This window comes from Balaenoptera acutorostrata, chromosome 1, assembly GCF_949987535.1.
Source record: "Balaenoptera acutorostrata chromosome 1, mBalAcu1.1, whole genome shotgun sequence".
NCBI classification, from domain to species: domain Eukaryota; kingdom Metazoa; phylum Chordata; class Mammalia; order Artiodactyla; family Balaenopteridae; genus Balaenoptera; species Balaenoptera acutorostrata.
In genome coordinates, this window is record NC_080064.1 from 152,942,379 (window position 1) to 152,962,861 (window position 20,483).

Here is a 20,483-nt window from a genome sequence, read left to right on the forward strand (position 1 = left end):
GGTTTTTTGTTTTGTTTTGTCTTGCATCTATTAATAGGATCAAGTAGTTTTTCTTGTTTAGTCTGTTAATATGGTGGATTACACTAATTGATTTTAAATGTTGAGCAAGCCTTGAACTCCTGGGATAAATGATGCTCAGTCAAAAGTATTTTTCTTTTTACATGCAGCTGAATTCAATTTGTTATTTTCTTTTTTTTGAAGATTTTTGCATCTTTGCTCATGAGGGATATTGATTTGGTTTTCTTTTTGTGCTGTTTTTATCTGGTTTTGTTATCAGGTAATGCTGGCTTCATAAAATGAGTGGGGAAGTTTTCCTTCCTCTTCTATCTTCTGGAAATGCTTGTGTAAAATGGCTATTATTTTGTTCTTAAATGTTTGGTAAAACTCGCCAGTGAAACTATATGGATCTGGAGCTTCCTTTTTTTTTTTTTTTTAAGGTTTTTAAATACCAATTCAGTTTCTTTAATAGTTATAAAGCTATTCAGCCTATTTCTTCTTGAGTGAGTTTTGGTAGTTTTGATAGTGGTCCATTTCTTCTGAGTTGTTGAATTTATGAGTACAGTGTTGTGCATAGAATTCCCTTATTATGCTTTTGGTGTCCATCATCAGTAGTGATATCTCCTCTTAGAGCATGTATGTTATAGGAATGACCTAGTATAATAAAGAACTGAAGACGAAGTAGAGAAAGGATGTATCTGCAGCTGTACAGACTTCAAACCTTGTTATCATTTACTCTTTCCTGTCTTTACCCAATTCCATATCCAGTCAGATACCAACTCCTCTTGGTTTGTCTTTGCCTATATTTCTTGCAATTTCCCCCATTCCCTTACTGCTTGGCACTGTCCTTAAATACCTCTGAATTACCTACATTATCCTACCTGCCACCTAACTAGTCTTACTGCCTTTCTCCACTTTAATTCATCCTTCATACTGCTGCCAGACTTATCTTCTTAAACCTCCAATGGTTCCACACTGCCTATAAGATAAACGCCCTCCACAGCTGGCTTAGCCTTGCCTTTTGAACTGCAGTTCATTTTATCTCCCTAAATCAGGGTTTATTAACACGCAGGCTTTGGAGGGAAGAGGTGGGTCATGAATCTCCTAAAAATTGCGTATAAAACGATGTATAAATTTGAAATTTGTTTCCAGAGCAAGGTCAACAGCCATTATCAGATGTTCAGAGTGCTAAGAGAAATCTTCAAACTAATCCCCGTCTCTACTATAATGTATCAAGAACACACTATATAGCCTCTCCAACAGTTCCCACTTCAGTACAAAGTGAACAATCATTTCTCTGAATTTAGATTCACACACTTTTAATAATCTCCCCTAACCATAACATTTTACAGATGAGGAAACGAGTCTAGCACTTAAACTCTTTTGTCTAAAGTTACTTCTGTAGAATTTGTTTTCCGTGCAAGTGAGTTAGTGTTTATCTGCTATTTTCTTGCACTTTTTATGAATAAATGTCATATGTCTTCTTGAGGTCAGGAACTAAACCTCAGAGTTCTTTGAAACTGCAATTATCTTTATTATCTTACAAAAACTAGCTGCTCAAATGTTTGCTGAGGACAGTGGTCATGATAATGACAGTCATACTGAGGCAGGGGAGAAAGGCTGATTAATGAGTACATACTGGGTTAAGAGTACATTTTTAAGTAAGGAGGCATAAGCACACACTGGGGATGCAAAATATTACTAAGCTCAGAGCTTAGATGCCTGATAAAATGGAACACTCAAGGGCCTGAGTGGGAAGAAGCTCTGAAAAAGTTCTCAGAGGTCAAATTTCCATAAATAGGGATCTTCTAGACCAGGGGTCCCCAAACCAGTACTGGTCCATGGCCTGTTAGGAACCAGGCCGCACAGCAGGAAGTGAGCAACGGAGGGCAAAGAAGCTTAATCTGTATTTACAGCCGCTCCCCATTGCTCGCAGTACCGCCTGAGCTCCGCCTCCTGTCAGATCAGCAGGGCATTAGATTCTCATAGGAGCGCGAACCCTACTGTGAACTGCACACGCGAGGAATCTAGGTTGCACGCTCTTTATGAGAATCTAATGCCTGACGAGCTGAGGTGGAGCTGAGGCCGTCCCATCACCCCCAGATGGGACCTCTAGTTGCAGGGAAACAAGCTCAGGGCTCCCACTGATTCTGCATTATGGTGAGTTGTATAATTATTTCATTATATATTACAATGTAATAATAATAGAAATAAAGTGCACAGTAAATGTAATGCGCTTGAATCATCCGGATACCATCCCCCACCCCACCCCACCCCCGTCCTTGGAAACATTGTCTTCCACGAAACCGGTCCCTGGTGCCAAAAAGGTTGGGGACCACTGTTTTAGACAGCATTCAGAAAAAAAAATTCCTCAGGAGAAGCAACGAAAAGGGGGATGCAAAGGATTGGGGAAGGATGAAGGGGTGACTGCACCAGCTTTGGAGCGAGCTACAAAATGGATTCAAATTTCAACTCCATCCCACGCAAACTACGTCACCTCCAGCAAATTAACTTTTCTGTGCCTCAGTTCCCTCATTTGTATCTACTTAAGGATTGTCGCCATGATTAAATAAAAGAATGCGTGTCATTTACGTCAGGGTCCTACTCTTAACGCTTTCTTTCCTTAACTGCTGCAATTATCTAATGAGAAAAGGGTTTTTAGAGGGGAAGAGGGGGGCGGCGCTGAGAGGGCTGGTTCTTGGTAACCGATTTTCGTTAGAAGATGAAAGATTCTGAAGCAGAAAGTAAGTGTATATCCCCGAGGCAGGTGGGGAAGAAGTGATGGTGGGAGCATTACCATGGTGTGTAACTGCGGGGCCGTCACTATGGCAGGACGAGGAAGGGCTGAGACGAATGTCAGACCAAGGACACACCCTCCACTGTACAGGTGAGAGGTCGGCGCCCGTTTAAGATCAACGAAGCGTTCATGAGAAAGGACACATCTTCTGGGGAAACCTCGGGCGCTGGGAGTGGTAGCGCACAGAACTGGAGTCACCCGGACGCCAGGGAGGGACTTCATAGGGGGGTTAGGGGAGGAGGGGAAGAAAATGCCGGCGCGGCCTTTTTCTAGCCGCAGCTCCGACTGGGACCGTCACTTACTGGAAACTGCGAGGGAAACGACCTTTTTGGGCGGGCTCAGCAGCCCCGGCCCGCAGGTGCTGAGGAACCAGGTCGGCCAGTGCCGCGGAGCCTGACGCCCATCCCCGCCCTGTTGCTCCAGGTGGGACCTGCGGGGCCTCGGGGCGCGGACGCGTCAGCCGACCGGAAACGCTCTGGCCGCGACACAGGAGGTGGGCGGAGCCGACGTGGTTCTTCCGGCCGCGCGGCTTTCCGCGGGGTTTGCGGGTAGCCGGGTGGTTTCCAGTCACGGTTTGACTCTTCGCAGAGCGCTTCTACACACATCACGAACCTCAAACCAGGGCCAGATTCTGTAACAGATTGTCACCAAATGGCACCGTTTTCCCGCAATTTGTTTGAGATTCCATTTCAAATTCTGTAATAGATGTCGCCAAATGGCAAAGTTTTCGGTAGACTAATTTGCCCAGATTTGATACTTGTGCAATATGGAGACTTACTATTGAGCAAGGTGGTTATTTCTCCGTGAATTCAAATGTTCCCTTGTTATTCAGGTGAAGGCTTGCAGTTTTCTTGGTGTTTTGCAACATTTCCTTTTAGGTTTTTCCCTAGCGGTTTGGCTGCTGTTCTAGTTTGTTTGCTCTTCCTAGTGGACTATTATTATACCCCAGGATAATTTGGTTTTTTGGTATATTGATCTATGTGGTCACCTCGCTGAACCTCTGTATTCTTAATAATTCTCTTGGATTTTGTAGGTGAGCATTTATGTGTAAATAACAATTTGGGCTTTTTCCTGGAATCCAGTACAGCGCTGTATAGTAGCCTCAAGGGTACTTAATTTTTTCCAGAAATTATTTGGATTGCATGCTACGTTTTGCTCATAATGTTTTCTAAAGGTTTGTGGTAGATACCTCTTTAAAAAATTAAGGCACTTGGGGGCTTCCCTGGGCTTCCCTGGTGGCGCAGTGGTTGAGAATCTGCCTGCCAATGCAGGGCACACGGGTTTGAGCCCTGGTCTGGGAAGATCCCACATGCCGCGGAGCGGCTGGGCCCGTGAGCCACAACTACTGAGCCTGCGCGTCTGGAGCCTGTGCTCCGCAACGAGAGGCCGCGATAATGAGAGGCCCGCGCACCGCGATGAAGAGTGGCCCCCACTTGCCGCAACTAGAGAAAGCCCTCGCACAGAAACGAAGACCCAACACAGCCAAAAATAAATAAAATAAATAAATTAAAAAAAAATTAAGGCACTTGATTCTTTTCCTAGATTGTCAAGTTGTTTGTTTCTTAAAATCAGAAATGGGTATTGAGAATTACCAAATACTTTCAGTATTAGTTTTAGAGATGATCATATAGCTCTTCTCCATTACTCTACAATAATAGAACTACAGTAATAGATTTTCTAATGTTGAGCCATCCTTACAATCCTAGTATGTGTTCTTCCATTACATTGCTGGATGCAATTTGCTGTGTATTTAATTTAGGATTTTTGTTTCTATATTCGTGAGATTAGCTTATGGTTTTCCTTAGTTGTCTAGTTTTGGTATCAGTTTCTGCTAGGTCTCAAAATGAATCAGTCAGGTTAACTTTTTATATGACCTGGAATAGACATAGCATGTGAATGATTTGTTACTTACGTTTTGAAGAACTCATCTTTAAAGCCATCTGGAAGTGGTGCCTTTTAAGGGATAAATTTTTTTTTCCTGGAAAAGTATCCGTTACATCTACATTTTCAAATTTAGTATAAAATTGTCCATGGTATTATTAACATTTTTTTGATCTCATATTGTTCTTAATTCATTCCTACATATTTTATTGGAGTCTTTTTTTTCTTCATCAGATTTATTGAACCAATTTTTGATTTTATTGATAACCTCTATCATAGAAGTTTTTTCTCTTTCATTAATGTATGCCTTTATTAAGTTCTTCTTATTTCTTTGGTTTATTCTGTTCTTTCTGTAGAATCTTGAGTTGAAAGCTTATTTTCTTTAAAATGTTTAATATGAAATATTACAAATGTATACAGTTACAGGGAGTAATATAATGAACACTTATATACCAGCCACCTAACTACTGCGTTTTAGCATTTTTCCCATATTTGCTTCAGATTTTAGTATTACCTACTCAGTTAGAGCCCCCTGTGAACCCTTCTGCAATCTCATTCTACCTTTCTTCTTCTCCAAAGGTAACTCCTTCCCTGGATGTGGTATCTGTCATTCCCATGAAAGCTATATATAGCTATGTAAGTAACATATAGTATTGTCTCATGTGTTTTTTAAACCTAACGTAAATGATACCATTGTGTAACTTTATTTTGTCACCAAAATTATATTTGTGAAAGTTATCCATATTGATTCATGTAGTTCTAGTTTTTTCATCTTAAGTGTTGAATAGTATTCCATTGTATGACTATAAAGCAATTTATTCATTCTCCTTTTGCTAGTAATTTAATGATTCCTGATTTTTGCCATTATGGTACGAGTTAATTCTTGTACACATCTTATTGGGCACATGGCAAGAATTTTCGGTTATTTGTCTGGAAATGGAATTGCAAGGTGGAAGGGTTTGCACAATTCAGCTTTATTTGATATTGCCAAATTGTTCTGTGGAGCTGGTACCAATTTACCCTTCCACCAGCAATGTGGGAGAGTTTCCGTTGCTCCACATCCATGCTGTGCCTTGTTTGTTTGGGGTTCCCCCCGCCAAGTTTTTCGCTATTGTAGACAGTGCTGGCGGTAAACTCTCTTGTATGTGTTTTCTGGTACACTTGTGCAAGAGTGTCTCTGAATATATATCTAGTAAAGGAGTTGTTAGCTCTGCTTTGTTTTAGATGAATATTTAAAAGCATATACATGTGTCCCCCATATTTGAGATATTTCCTCTTTTAATAGTAAAATTTCACTCATTCTTATTTATGTTTAAATTTGGGTTTGGGTTTAATTCTAACTTGTTTTTTCTATGTATCATGCTTCCTGTTGTTGTCTTCTCTTTTCTGTCTTTGGTTTGATAAAGTTTCTTTTTCCAATTTTTTTTCTCTAGTGGTTTGGAAGTTATACATTCGGTCTTTATTCCAGTGGTTACTCTTATTACATAGTAACTCATTTAAATTATATTTTTATAGAAGCATGTAGAGTTAATCAGTACCCATATGAGGCAGTCTTGCATAGTAAGAGTGGAGCCTCTGAAGCCAGCCTGCCTGGATTCAGATCCTGGCTTTACCACTTATTAGCTGCGTAACCTAGAGCTTATTACATAACCTCTCTGTGTCCGTTGCCTCTCTGTAAACATGGATAAAATAGCATATACCCCATAAGATTGCTGCAAGGATTCGCATGTTTGTTTGTTTGTAAATTAATTAATTTTTATTTTTGGCTGCATTGGGTCTTCGTTGCTGCATGTGGGCTTTCTCTAGTTGTGGCGAGTGTGGGCTACTCTTCGTTGCGATGCATGGTCTTATTATGGTGGCTTCTCTTGTTGCGGAGCATGGGCTCTAGGCGCGCAGGCTTCAGTAGTTGTGGCACGTGGGCTCAGTAGTTGTGGCACGTGTGCTTAGTTGCTCTGCGGCATGTGGGATCTTCCTGGACCAGGGCTCGAACCTGTGTCCCCTGCATTGGCAGGCGGATTCTTAACCACTGCGCCACCAGGGAAGCCCTCGCGTGTTAATATATATTGGGTGTGTAGAATTCTTAGGACAGTGCCTACCTCATAACACATAGCTCTCTCCAATCACCAGTTTTTTTCCATCTGTGAAATGATCATCACACCTGCCTAGCAGATTTGTTACAAAGATTCAGTGCATTAGTGTTCATATACAATTCAGTTTAATACACTGAGCATCTTTTGAATTAGACATGGTTTTTGGCTTCGAGGAGTTTGTGATCTAGTAAGGACACAGACCTGTGAACAACTGCAGGATGGTGTAAACTTAATACTCTCCCCATATCCTCTCTTGTCCCCTTCTTATCTATGTGCTACATAGAGCAGTTTTTTAGAACACGTCAGTCAGGTCATGCAATCCCCTGCCCACATCAGGTCAACTTTCATTGCACTTCACATAAATCACAAACTCCTCAGCATGACTTCAGCACTAGATTCTGGGTCCTGCCTCCTCTTCTAACCTTATCAAGTGCCACCGTCCCCTCTTCTAATGGACTCCCACCACACTGGCCTATCCTCAGTTCCTTCAGCCAATTCTTTTATTCCTCAGTGCCCTCTGCCCCGAATTCTCATCCCACCTGCTCCTCCCACGGCTCACTCATCTTTCAGGTCTCAGCTTGATTTAGTCACGCTTAGTTACAAACAACACAATGCACTCGAGCTGCTACAGGGGCTTTATTAATATAGTGTCGCCCACAGAAGCTCCAGGAAGACCAGAGGCCAGATGCAGGTACAGCACAGCCAGGTACGATACCCAAACACACTAGAGGCACTAGTGAAAATCCACCGCTGCGGCCACTTGACACCAAAGCCACAGCTTCTATAAACACAACCTACAGAAATAAGGACTGGGTTCCAGGAGCTCTGCCTCTGGTCTACTCACCACTGGGAAGTCAGAGTCTGGCACATTTCCTTCTTCATCTTGCAAATCTTCTTCCAACAAAAAGTTGAATCTTTCCAACTTCATCTTTCAAGTTGAAGTTTTGCATGACTGTGCCTGATTGGTGGGGCCTGGGCCACATTCCTGTGCTGCAAAGGAGGTCAAGGAGGCAAGTTTCCTCACAGGAAATGGCTCACATTTTATAAGGGTGTTCAAAAGTGCCAGGCATCCAGGAAACATGTCACATGAGCACCGAATATCATGTGACCTCAGCATAAAGACTTCCCACCAACCCAAAGTATGTACATGTTCTCCCCACCCGGCACCGTTACTCTTTCAGTGTAGTCTGTCATTTTCTTCAAGGCATTTATCACAACTTATATCGTTATATACTTATTTGTAATCCTGGAGCCAGAGTCTAATGTCCATGTGGAGTTGTATTCAAGCAAGTGTAACTCAAACAGCCAAAAATAATATAAACATGTATTTTAGTCTTTAACATGGGTCTCTTGGAAGAATAAAAGCATCAAACAGGCTCCAGGTCACAATTGCCAACAGTTCCCATAGGAACTGTTCTTTTCTCTCTTCTTTAATTCTCCCCAATCCTTATGTGGATTGGTTTAGCTTGTCTTCATAAATTTTGCCCTTAGGGCTCTCCCTTCAAATGTTTTTTGCCTATTCTTCTACTTTGCATCACAAACATTCAGAATGGTCTGAGACATACATGTTTCTCAGGAGAAAGAAGTTAGGAGGCAAAGTCTATCAGAGGCAGCTGGGAACATGTGCACGTGAGCATTTTGGTTCACTGCTGTAGTGACCGCCAGATTCTGTTTTATGAGGACAAGGACAATATCTGTTCTATTTGTACCTAACGTAAAATCTGACAAAAATATAGTCAACTAACATTTGTTTTCTGGAAAAAAGGACAGTGCAGGAACTGAGTTATAGACAAGCAAGTATACAGCCCCGAGCAGGGGCTCTTGGCCTAGTGGAGGGTAGGGGTTGAGTGCAGGGGCTAGTTTGAGAAGGCATCCTGGAGGAGGTGAGGCCAAAGCAGAATCTTAAAGGGCAACAATTCACCAGGCAAAGGAGGAGGTGAGGGTAGAGAAGAGCATTCTAGGTAAAAATGTACCACAAGCACTAATGCCAGAATGGCTTAGAATGCTATTGCTAAAAGCCAAGTAGGATTGTCAGGAGGTGAGGCTGGAGAGGCAGAAGCAGGCATGCAGGGCCTCGCCCACCACGCCAAGGAGGCTGGGCTTTGTCCTGGGGGCGATGGAGCCACGGTGGGTGGGGTGAGGTGGAGAGTCAGCCTCAGATTTTCATTTTAGACGTTACTGGGTATCAGTGTGAGGTTGGATCTGAAAGAGGCAAAAGAAGAAAATAGGGAGAATAGTTGTGAAGCAAAAACTGTAGGCCAGCAAATAGGGCAGTAGTAGGCAGCAGGGATAAGAGTAGTAATAGTTGTAAGAAATTATTTGGAGGTCCAGTTGGCATACCGGGTGGGTGACTGGATGGGGAAAGTGAGGGGGGATTCATAGTGTCCAGACTCTGGCTTGGATGCTGATGTCACTAACTGAGGTAGTATAAATGGGAGGAGTCACAGGTTGGCAGTGGTGGGGAGACTGGGAAGATCTCCAGTTCAGTTTTGGTGAAGTGTACTTGAAAGTGCCTGTGGGACTTCCATGCTTAGATGTTCAGCAGGTACTTGGACATAGGAGTCTGCAGCTTAAGGCAAAGGCCAGGGTCAAAGATACAGACCGAGGAGGGAGCAGCGTGGGGGAGATAATGAGTTCAAGAGTGCTGGGGGTGGTGCCCTGGGAGCGACTGCTATTCTCAGGGTGGCATTTGGCCCTGCTGACATTCAGTTCCCTTCCCACCTCCCTTGGTACTTCTCTAACCTCTGACCTCTTCTCCAAATGCTTTGCAGATTCCTCTTCCTCCTCCCTAAAGTGTGGTGTTCCCAGGGGATTTCACCACCTGGGTCCTCTACTGTGCATCCATCAAAGCTTTATCTCCAGCCCAGAATTCTTATGTAAGATTAAGACCGATGTCTGCAACCACTTTCAAGAGAAAAGAGGTAGTTGCAGTGTGGACTGATTGTCCAAGGGCTCTCACAAAGGGTTCGTGGCTCTGTGTCCCATTTGTGTGCACTCGAGACTGGCACTGGGAATTGACCCTGTGACTATTTCTTGTTTCTCTGAAGTCATCACATCTGGAGACCAGAGGTTAGAATTCAGATCTGTTAAGGTGCATTAGTATGTACCCCACCTCCCCACCCTATCTGAATCCTGCACATACCTTTCTCAAGGTTGTTGACTCCCCTTTTATGCCTAGTGTATTGTTTTCTTTTCATCAGGAACTGAAATCAGACCAAAATGGAAATAAAAATTTAAATCTTACAGATACAGAATAAAAATAACTGTTCAGGTCATAAAAAAGGAACAGTAAGTTTCCATGGCTCGACTTCCTTAAAACAAAATTCACAACTCTTATTTTGTGAGAAAGAAGTGCTTTTTATTTTAGAATACCTTGTTCTGTGTTCACTGTTTCAATGATGAAGGGACTCTGAACTCATAAGCAAACCATGCCATGACTTACATTTTTTATGTAGAGAAGTTGGTTAAAACACAAAATCTGTATTTTGATAAATTCACTTCTTAAAATGTGTTTCACATCAAAGACTTAAAACTAGTTACAACAGTGTGATCTGTTCCTCAGGAACACAACGATGACTTTGGACTTGATGAGAAACATTGAAAACAAGCACACAGCGCCACCTGCGTCTAGCTGTGAGGTCTAGAGAAACACTTTCTGAGTTTGTCTGAGGGAATGTGCTGACCATCAGCTGTACCCCAGTTCACCAGCAGATTCAGGGTAGTTCTTTAGCAGATTTCTATTGTGAACTTAGGTCTTTGAATTTAACCCTTTGGGAAGATTTGTGCAGTATGAGTCTTTGGTATCTTGGAAATTTCACAGGAGAGATGAAGAAAGTTCCAGTTATTCCAAAAGCCACTGGTATAAATCATGTGCTTCTGTGAGGTCAACTGATCAAGAGTTTTAAGGTGTGTGGTCATCACCTGAGTGAGCAGCTTGCCCTTGCACGCTCAAGGGAGCCAGCTGAGTGTCGGCCATGCTCAGTGGCATAACAAGAGTTAGGGCTCAGGAAAACTGGGTAGTTTCTTGTTAAGCTCAGGCTTATCAAGAGTCAGAAGGACTCAGGTAGACTCGTATTTACACTCTCAGACCCATACAGATAGATGTAGAAGAACACGATCATTTCTGTTCTTCACAAAGTACTCAGGACTTCGACAGGAAACATCACAAGTTTACATAAGTACCCATTTTCATATCAATTTATGAATTCAAAATTCCTCTCAAAAAGGAGATACTGCTTTTAGCCATCAATTTCATATGGGAGTACTAACACCCATAAGAAATTGTAATGGTGTTCTCCCTAGGTTTTAAATTCCTCTTATCCATTTTTGACATTTTCTCCATCATATACTAAATTCTGCCCATCCTCATATTAATTTACTATTCTTACCAAAATACCTTTAAACTATTTGTATACATGTACATATATATTATTTATTAAGTTGAATCTTACAAAACTGATAATATTTGATCATTTTGTTTGAAAACGGTTTTTTCACGTGCTTGAACCTAATAAAATCTGAACTTTAGCTGGATGGCTGTATCTCCTTATATATAAACTATGCCGTGCTTTCTGCTTTACTTCAACAGGGAGAATGAAAATGCTTACTCTATTCACCACTTCTTATGCATCCTTGCAAAACTGTGCTTGCTGACTACTAGTAAACTTCATGAAAATATTAAAGGTGTAGTAATTTCCACAAATACAGTATATAACCAGAAAAAGTCTGGTCCAAACTGGGCAGATTGAAGTACATTACCCATCTACCTAACTGGAATAGCCTACCCTGAAAGATAGTTTTTGCAGGCTTACGGTCAGGTCTAGAATCAGAAGGTCAAATATAAAATACCAAAGCATTTTCAACTGGAAATTCTACCTCTGTGTCCTCAATGACATTTAATATTATAGAGGGCCCACCCTGAGACCCCACACTAAGCACCAGTAAAAGAGGTATGCCCCAGACCTTACCTTTAAGAAAATTAACATCTTTCAAGAGATATAAAAATATAAATAATGAGAAGATATTCTAAGTATTGTCAGTTTCAAACTGGGACAGAATAAAATGTAAAAAGAAGACAGCACTTGAGAAATCTCAAAATGACTTCAAACATTAAGGGCAAAGAGCCAAACACAAGTGTGTGTCGAGCCTACATTCAGTCACTACATTAACCAAAGGTTCTGGATTCAAGGAGTCCTTTTATCACCCCAAAAGCAGTGATTAGAGATCCTCCAGGTCAGTTAAATCCACAGCCACTTTCAAGAACAGGGTGTCATCTTTAATGTAGGTGTTCTTGGCATTCTCCAAAGTGGAATGAGCCACGAAGCGTGGACAGCCAGAGGCAATGTTCATCTCCCCATCGGGTCTTTTAAAGCTGCTGCTATTGGGGTCAGCCTTGAAGGTCTCCATAATGTGGTTCTTTTTGCCACTTTGGTCCAAAAGCATCAGGGTCACCCTCTGCCTAAATGGCCACTGCAGCAGTGAGTCAAACTCCCCTCGCATCACCACAAAGTACAACGACAGGTGCGTCCCCTTCCCGGACCCGTCCCCATTCAGGTACGCTCTAGCGCAGAGCCTGTAGCCACAGCGGCTGGTGTAGAAGGGCTGGCTGAAGATGGATACTGTGTGTCCGTCCAGCGCCTCCTTCTTCTTCAGCTTGTAGTCTGTCACCTTCCAGATGAGCTTTCCGTTATAGCAGGCACTTTCTAGCAACTTAAATCGCTCTTCGTTTTTATTCAGCTGTGCTTTATGAATATTAATGTGGGCATCATGTTTGTTAGTCTCCCCTTCCAAAACAACTGCAAAGAAAGAAAGACTCTGAAGGCCTTAAAGTTGTCTTTAAAACTTGCCCAAAGAGGAATTTTGTTATCCGAAGAGAACCAAGAAAATTCTGACATCCCAAAGATGAACTGAATTCAATGTCCACCAATGGACAATTCCTATTAATAATATCAACTCCTTGATTCTCGTGTCTTGGCGAGATTGGCACCAAGAAAACCCAAATGCATCCCCTTGATCTGAGGCTCACCAAAGTGTTGAGAAGATGCACTCTGTTCTGAGCTAGCGGGCGTCTGCATGGTAAGCCCCGCTGCTTTCTAACTGGAATGCTTTTAAACAGCCAAACCTGTCTCCTTTTCTATACTTAAAACGATGTTCCCACCACATCTTTCCCCTTATCATTTTTGTCTACTCTCCTTAAAAAACCATCACTCCCTGTTCTTGGAATTTCCTGGCCCATTTCCACCCCTTGCTTGTTCCAGCTCCCGCTCATGGCCCTTCATCATTTTTGCCTGAGTGGCCAGAATCTCATGCTGTTCTGTTTCACAAATACCAGATTCAGCCATTGTTGACCCTGGACAGCTGTGACTCTCCATCGGCCAGGTCTGCTTGTTTCATGAACGCATGTAGAAATAATGAATCACCAACAGATAAGTATAAAACATTAGACATACCTAATCTTTGATCATGGGTTTCTAGCAGGGTGATTTTCTGTTTCACTGTATCAATCGCTTCCACCAAAGGCCTCAGATCAAATTTACTTTGTTGCTGGTTAGCCATTTGTAATAACTGACGCACCTGAACTTCTAGCCAAGCGGACTTGTCAATGTGACTGGCAAGAACCTTTCAGTACAAAGTGGATCATCATGTCAAAAAAATTTGAATAATTCGTTAAGGTTATATTTTTCAACTCAAACATTTCGCCTTTAATTAATCAATTAATGAAATGAAAAATGCACAGTCCAGAAGAGAAAATTCAATGAGGATCTCAGAGAGGTGAGTCACCTAATACCTTCCTCCCCCTCCACAGCGTCTCTGCTCCTGTTTCAAATCTTTGAACTATTCTTCATCTGAGTTTTACTCCTCCCTTGGTGTCTCTCCTCTTGGTTCTCTACCCTATCTTTATATTTCTGTTCTCTCCTTGCCTTATCACTTCCTTCTCTTAGATGCTATTCTTCTGATTCACTCCTATGCTGCTAGAAGGCAGAGAATGCGCTGGAAGAAGGCCCACCTGTTCTGGCCTGAGCACTACAGGTGGTACAGAAGTGCCTGAGCTAAAGCCTGAACATTTGGTTGCTCTCTTTAGATGGAAGGGACTAAATAAAACTATAACTATATTTCTCCTCCACTCTTACCCTCAGTGCCTTCACTCTTGACTGGTTTTTGTGTTAGAAAAAGGTCAGAATTGAAATAATAACATATGATGGATTTCCTTTTTTCTACACACACACATCCATATGGTATGCTGACAAATATGGAAATTATATGGCCTACATTTTCTGGGATAATCCAGATTTCAACAAGATTGCCCAAATCACATCTTGAAATATTTTCCACTGTAAATTTTATAATCACAATAATGTCATTATTCTTTAGGAATTTGTTTATGGTTATTTAACATTCATGATTTACAAAGTAATTTTTGCTGTATTTTAGTGATGTTTAAAGCATTTTCTTCCCAAGGGAATTAATAGTTTCACTTTGTTGACTACAAAATGCAGGACTACAGATGCTCTCAAGGAATCTGAAATCAAGTGACTAATATCAGCCCAACACTGATTACAACACTAATTGCCATAAATTATATAAAAGCACTGTACCAGTGTAAACATGTACTAACATTGCTAAATGTACTGGGTTATGTAAAAGAGGACCTTTATTCTTAGGAAACACATACTGAAGTATGTAGGGGTAAAGGGCCATAAGATAGACAACTTACTCTCAAAGCGTTCAAAAAGAATACCCACGGGGGGCAGGGGGTGACAGGGACAGGGTGGGGGAGTTTGGGACAAGAAGGAGGAGGGGGGAGGAGGGGGGATGAATGAAGCAAATGGGACAAAATACTGACAATAAGTGAATCTGGGTGCAGACTATACAGGTGTTCTTTGCACTATCTTACTCTTGCACATTTGAAATTATTTCCATTTAAAAATTAAAAGAAAAACTCTCACAGCTAGTTGAAGACTAAATCTTGATTATGAATAGAAAGGCCATCTCTCACCTGTATATTTGAGAGGAAAGTTCCATTTTTGCCAAACAACTGTGCAAACTGCTTGAACTCCTTTTCGAATTTCTTTACGGTTTCTGCTAGCTGCTGGATTTTACTTTCTTTTTGTTCTAGGCTCTTATATAAGTCAGAAATCTAATAACAGGAATATGAATGAGGTCATTGAACTACATGCACACAAGTTAAAATTTAAATATAGTTCTAGGAAAATATTGCAGGTTAAGTATTTCTAGGAAAAATATACACACATATATTTATAGAAAATATTTACAGGTAGATTACTATATAATTCTAAGAAATGTTCGCAGGTGCTTCCAAAAAAAAAAAAAGAAAAGAAAGATCCATAGATTTCTCATCAGCCTTTTCTATATGTAACCCACTTTGATGGCTCATCTAATGCTAGTGACACCACTTGACTAAATTTGCTGAACTGGTTCTCCTCTTTCATTCAGTATGCACTTATTAAACAACCGCAGAGTCCTGACCGCCATACCACATTAGATGCTGTATGCACAGTATCAATAGTAATAGCTGCAGTTTGCTGAGTCTGTCAAACCCTTATATTCATTAGCTGTTTTAATTCTCAAAGAACCCTATGAGTTGGGTATGACTATCAGTCTCACTTTACAGATAAGGAAATAGAGGCAGAGCGTTTAAGTAACCTGCCCAGCATACCGCTAGCAAGTGGTAGGCAAAACACACCACCTCTCAGAATTTATAATCAATTTGAGGGAAATAACCAAAAACCTTCGCGTGATCCTCGACAACTCTTCTCTTATCCCTACACCCACTTAATCAGCAATACCTGCCAACTTTAACTCCTGACACACAAAACAACTCTTACATCCATTTCTCATTGCATCTCGTCTTGTTTCAGCCTGCGTTATTTCTCACCTGGGCTGCTACGATAGCTTCCTAACAGATCATACACTGTCCCTAACAAACACATACCTGAAAAGAAGCTCTATGGGAGCTGGACTGGCATGAGTCCCACAGTCCACTGGAACCTCAACAACTGGGCTGGTGCCTGGCACCAGTAGGTGCTTGATAAATATTTGTTAAATAGATGAATGAACGAATGAATGCTCCCCCTGTCTTTAGCCTTGTTTTCCTCCAAATCATACTCCATATTGTGACCAGAAGAATAATGTGACAAATATGGGCTGGTCACCCCTCCTATTTAACCATCTCTAGTGGCCTTCTTTTACAGGCTATACAGGGCCCTACACAATCTGCCCCTGGCCACCTTTTCAGCCTCATGCCCATTCGCACACTATACACCTTCTATTTCAGGCCCTGCTCTCAGTCACTTCCTCCTTCACCTAGAAGCGATCACTTTTTAAGCCTCACTCAAGGGCATATCCTCCCAGAAATACTTCCACACTAGTACCACCTACCTAGGCCACCTCTTAAGTTCCATGACGTTCTGACCATACTCTAGAAGTATAACTTAACCTTCATGACTCATTGCTTTTTTTTTTGGTTAATTTGGTCATGTTTTTCTCCACTAAATTGCTGAGGCTACATATCACTTATTTCCCGATCCCCAAAGCCCAGCACAGCGCCTGGCACACAGAGGGCATTTGACACATGCTTTATAAATGAATGCACAAGTGGCTGCAATAACCATCTGATCTCTGGCCCCCAAATCTTCTACTTATACCCCAAGAGCTGACTCCCACGTGTGCACCAGACATCCTTGACCAAAAGCAAACTCAGTGTCTCCTCTTGCCCCGCCCCCCTCATGTCTAACCTGCTCCTGTGTGTAGTGCCCATGTCAGTTAATAACATTACCAAGTTCCCTGCCTTAACTACAGCATGTGACTCCAACCTGCCGAAGTCTCTCAATGCCCTCCCTCCATCCCCACTGACACAGCCTGGGTCAAGCCTTCACCTTCGGCATCACCACCACCCACTACCACCTCCAGTATTGCTCCCCCTAATACTGAACTGCTTATTGTGAGCCAGGCACTGTGGTAAGAGTACACATTATATAATTTGACCCTCACGACGACCCCATTTTACAAATGAGAAAATTGTGGAAGACAGAGGTTAAGTAGCTTGCCCGAACTCCCATGTGCAGAGCCAGGTCTCGAACCCAGGCCTTTCTGGCCCCAGGACCCTCACTCATCAATTGCCAGGCTCTATTGCCACACTGTCTAGTTTACTGCAGCATCTTTCTGCCTGGTCCCTCTGTCCTCATTCTCTTCTCTCCTTCTATCCATCTTCCATGCTACCACCAGCTGTCTTATTTTTAAAGCCAAACAATTAGCTGGCCAAGTATCTTCCTATTTAAAAACATCTTCTAGATCCTTATTACCGGCAAACATTAGTTCAAACTTTGGCCCTTAAATCCTTTCTGAAATAGAGCAGAATACGAATAAATTAAAAAAATCACTGAATGTATTTGAAACTTCTTAGCTTACATGGAAGGCCAGTGCAGTCTGGACCCAACACACCAGTCTTCAGCCTTTCCCTGTCTCACACCTGGATGTCTCTCTACCCCCAAACCCCATTTCCTTGGACCATCAGCCTCTCTCATGCCTCTCTGCCTTGGCATAAATTTTCCCCTTCTGGAATATCCTCTTTCCACAACATTTTAACTGACGGACCTTCTCTTCAAGATGATGCAGCTCGGATGTGTTACCTTGAAAAGCCTTCTGCAACTCCCACAGAGCAAACTGGTGCAGCCTCTGTACCCCAACACAGGGCACCCCCATTGCACGTCCCACAAGGCACAGCATCTTATCTGTTTACATTTTTGTGAGCTCTTCAAGGGTACGTGCTGTGTCTTCCTTGACTCAGTGTCCCTAGCAACTAGCATTGTACCTGACATATGGCACGTGTTTGTTGGATCAGTGGATAGACGAATGAGGCAACTCTGACAGAAAGAACTTGGGAATGGCTCCTAGGCAGCATGCCTTCCACCAAAGTTACAGTTTAATCAGTCTTTCTAATTTTCTCCACGATCTGACCCTGAAACTCACACACCTGCTTTAATATGGAATCAGACACCATAAAATAATCTGCAGCCGTAAAATTCAGCTCCCTCTCTGCAGCTGGATGGTTTTCTTCCCTACCTGGGCTTGAAAAGTCTGATCCTCTGAGATGCCCTAACAAAATAATGAACTTTTAGAATAATTACTCAATAGAATCAGCATTTATTGAGGTCCACTATGAATATTCCAGGGACTACGGCTGGCATTTGCACACATAATTTCACTTGATAATCACAACCCAGTGAAATAAATATGTACGTATGCATTGATTGCAGTGAAATAAATATACACGTATGAGTAGGTTGCAAAGTTAATAAGTTAAGACTTATTACAAAATATATAAAACCCACGGTGCCTAGAATAGATAGTCAAATGTTGTTTCAAGGTAATACTGATTTCATTTAAAAATGCCAAATATCTACTAGGTTCCTACTAGGTGCCAGGTAATAACCACAAGGTGTGTGGATAGGCTGCAGAGAGGCAGTGTGGTGTAACACGGGGAGCACTGGACTGAGAATCAGGGACATGGGTTTGAGATTGAATTCTGCCCCTTAATATCACAAACACATCAAAATTTCTTTGAGCTTAGTTACTTCATCTGTTGGTTGAGGGGGCTGAACCCAAAGATCTCAAAGGCACTTTCCAGTTTAATGTGCTACAAGCCTGTGAGTCTGTCTGGCCACTTAGTAGAAAAACATCTACCTCCAGTTGACTTATACTGAAACAGAGGGGAATATAAAAATACCAATAAGTACAAATCCCAGCGATTCTGTTGCCTCCCTTTATACTTGAACCCTTGAATATTTACCTGTTCTTCTAATTGGAAGTTCTTTTCTAAAACCAGAAGCATGTGGTCCCGTAAGGCTGAATGTTCATGCTCCTGCAGGTTTCCTCGTTTATCCTTTAATATGAAGAGAAAAATGAGTCAGGTTGTTGAAAGGCTCCCAAAATGAGGGTGGTGGTGGGATATTCTGCTAAAGCAGAACTTTAACAACTTTGCTTACTTGTCTCAAAGTGGGTTGCAGGGAGAATGACCCGTCCCAGGTCCCTTTTCCAGCTTTAGGATTCTACAGTACCCATGAGACACTTACAGAGAGTCAGGCCACTATCAAAATTCTCAGCACTGATTTCCTTCCTTGCCCTGGGAGTATATGACTGAGGGTTAAGTGTAGTTATTACCACCTCTCAACTATTCCCATATAAAGCTTACCTCCTTGGTGGGTTATCTCCCAGATCAGTTTTAAGCCTCCGTTAGTTCTCCCTCCTACCAAGCACACTTCTCTACCACCTTCTATCACTGTCCTGCTATCGGGCAGAAGGTACGCAACCTAATTGTAATTTCAGCCCATGCAAATTTGTTGCCTTCAAAGTCAAATTATATGTTTGCAAGAAGAAATGCAAACTTCTTCCCTTATCATTAAAATTCCATTGCACCCAACACAGCCATAAACAAATAAATAAAATTTAAAAAAAAAATTCCATTGCAGACTGCCTGCATTACTAGTAAAAGCAAATGGTATGGGTGGCCCATAGACTCTAAGCAAACATTCATCATCAATTTCCCTTCAGTTTAGGGTTGGCCCCTCCTCCAGAGAACAACTCCCCCAGCCATCCCCAGCTCCAGTACTAAGGTAATACAATCCAAATGGAAGTTTGGGCCTAACTGTAAAGAAGATTCCTTTTAGGGACTTCCCTGGTGGCACAGTGGTTAAGAATCCACCTGCCAATGCAGGGGACACAGGTTCGATCTCCGGTCCAGGAAGATCCCACATGCCGTGGAGCAACTAGGCCCGTGAGCCACAACTACTGAAGCCCGCATGCCTAGAGCCCGTGCTCCGCAACAAGAGAAGCCACCGCAATGAGAAGCCCGCGCACCGCAACGAAGAGTAGCCCCCGCTCGCCGCAACTAGAGAAAGCCCGCGTGCAGAAACGAAGACCCAAAGCAGTCAATAAATAAATAAATAAATAAATATTTTAAATAAAATTTTTTTAAAAAGGAGATTCCTTTTAGAGCTGGAAAGCAATTCTGTATTTTGTGCACAAGGAAAGTAAACCCTATCCTTTCTGCAGCCAAGATAATCACTGGTTTGCTATGTGACACATTTATGGACTCTTAGCTGATTTTTTAAAAAAGCTTTCTCATAAGAGTTTTTTAAAATAAGAGAAATATATGCTTATCTCAAACAATATAGCAAGATGTAGAATAAAAATAAAAGCCCCCTTCTCTCTGTCTCCACACCCAATTCCCTAGTCTCACTACCAGAGTCAGTGAAGATATATACACAGTGAGATCATACTGTATGTAATTTTTAAAATATGTACCTCATTCTTTTTATCAGATGCATAGTATTCCAAAATATGAAAAAAAAATATATATATATATAATTATATACTCAGTACTTCAGAGATGGACTTATAGGTTGTTTTTCATTTTTTGTGGGTTTTTGGATTTTTTTTTTTTTGGCTAAATACAGTAGTCCCCATTTAGCCACCATTTCAATTTCTCTGGTTTCAGTTACCCATAGTCAACCATGGTCCAAAAATATTAAATAGAAAATTTCGGAAATAAACAATTAATACTTTAAATTGTGAACTGTTCTGAGTAGCGTAGTGAAATCTTGTGCCTTCCTGCTCCGTCCTGCCCCAGAGGTGAGTCATCCCATAGTCCAGGTATCCAGGCCGTACATACTACCCACCCATTAGTCACTTAGCCGTCT

General features: G+C 41.8%; 1 protein-coding gene and 1 long non-coding RNA gene across 12 annotated transcripts in view; both read right to left on the reverse strand.

Moving 5' to 3' along the window:
- Positions 1 to 3,260, reverse strand: part of LOC103010794 (uncharacterized) — a 56,544-nt gene extending 53,284 nt beyond the window's left edge. For all 8 annotated transcript variants that reach the window (XR_449455.2, XR_009006257.1, XR_009006256.1 and 5 more), the window contains exon 1: positions 3,097 to 3,260. This is a non-coding gene — a long non-coding RNA (uncharacterized LOC103010794). The remainder of the gene's footprint in view (positions 1 to 3,096) is intronic.
- A 6,864-nt stretch (positions 3,261 to 10,124) lies between these two features.
- TRAF5 (TNF receptor associated factor 5) overlaps positions 10,125 to 20,483 on the reverse strand; it is a 45,076-nt gene continuing 34,717 nt past the window's right edge. For all 4 annotated transcript variants that reach the window (XM_057534128.1, XM_057534147.1, XM_057534124.1 and 1 more), the window contains 4 exons: positions 18,575 to 18,667; positions 14,762 to 14,902; positions 13,215 to 13,383; positions 10,125 to 12,560 (listed from right to left, as the gene is read on the reverse strand). In XM_057534128.1, coding sequence (XP_057390111.1) covers positions 11,983 to 12,560; positions 13,215 to 13,383; positions 14,762 to 14,902; positions 18,575 to 18,667 — 981 coding nt within the window. In that variant the 3' untranslated portion in view covers positions 10,125 to 11,982. The remainder of the gene's footprint in view (positions 12,561 to 13,214; positions 13,384 to 14,761; positions 14,903 to 18,574; positions 18,668 to 20,483) is intronic.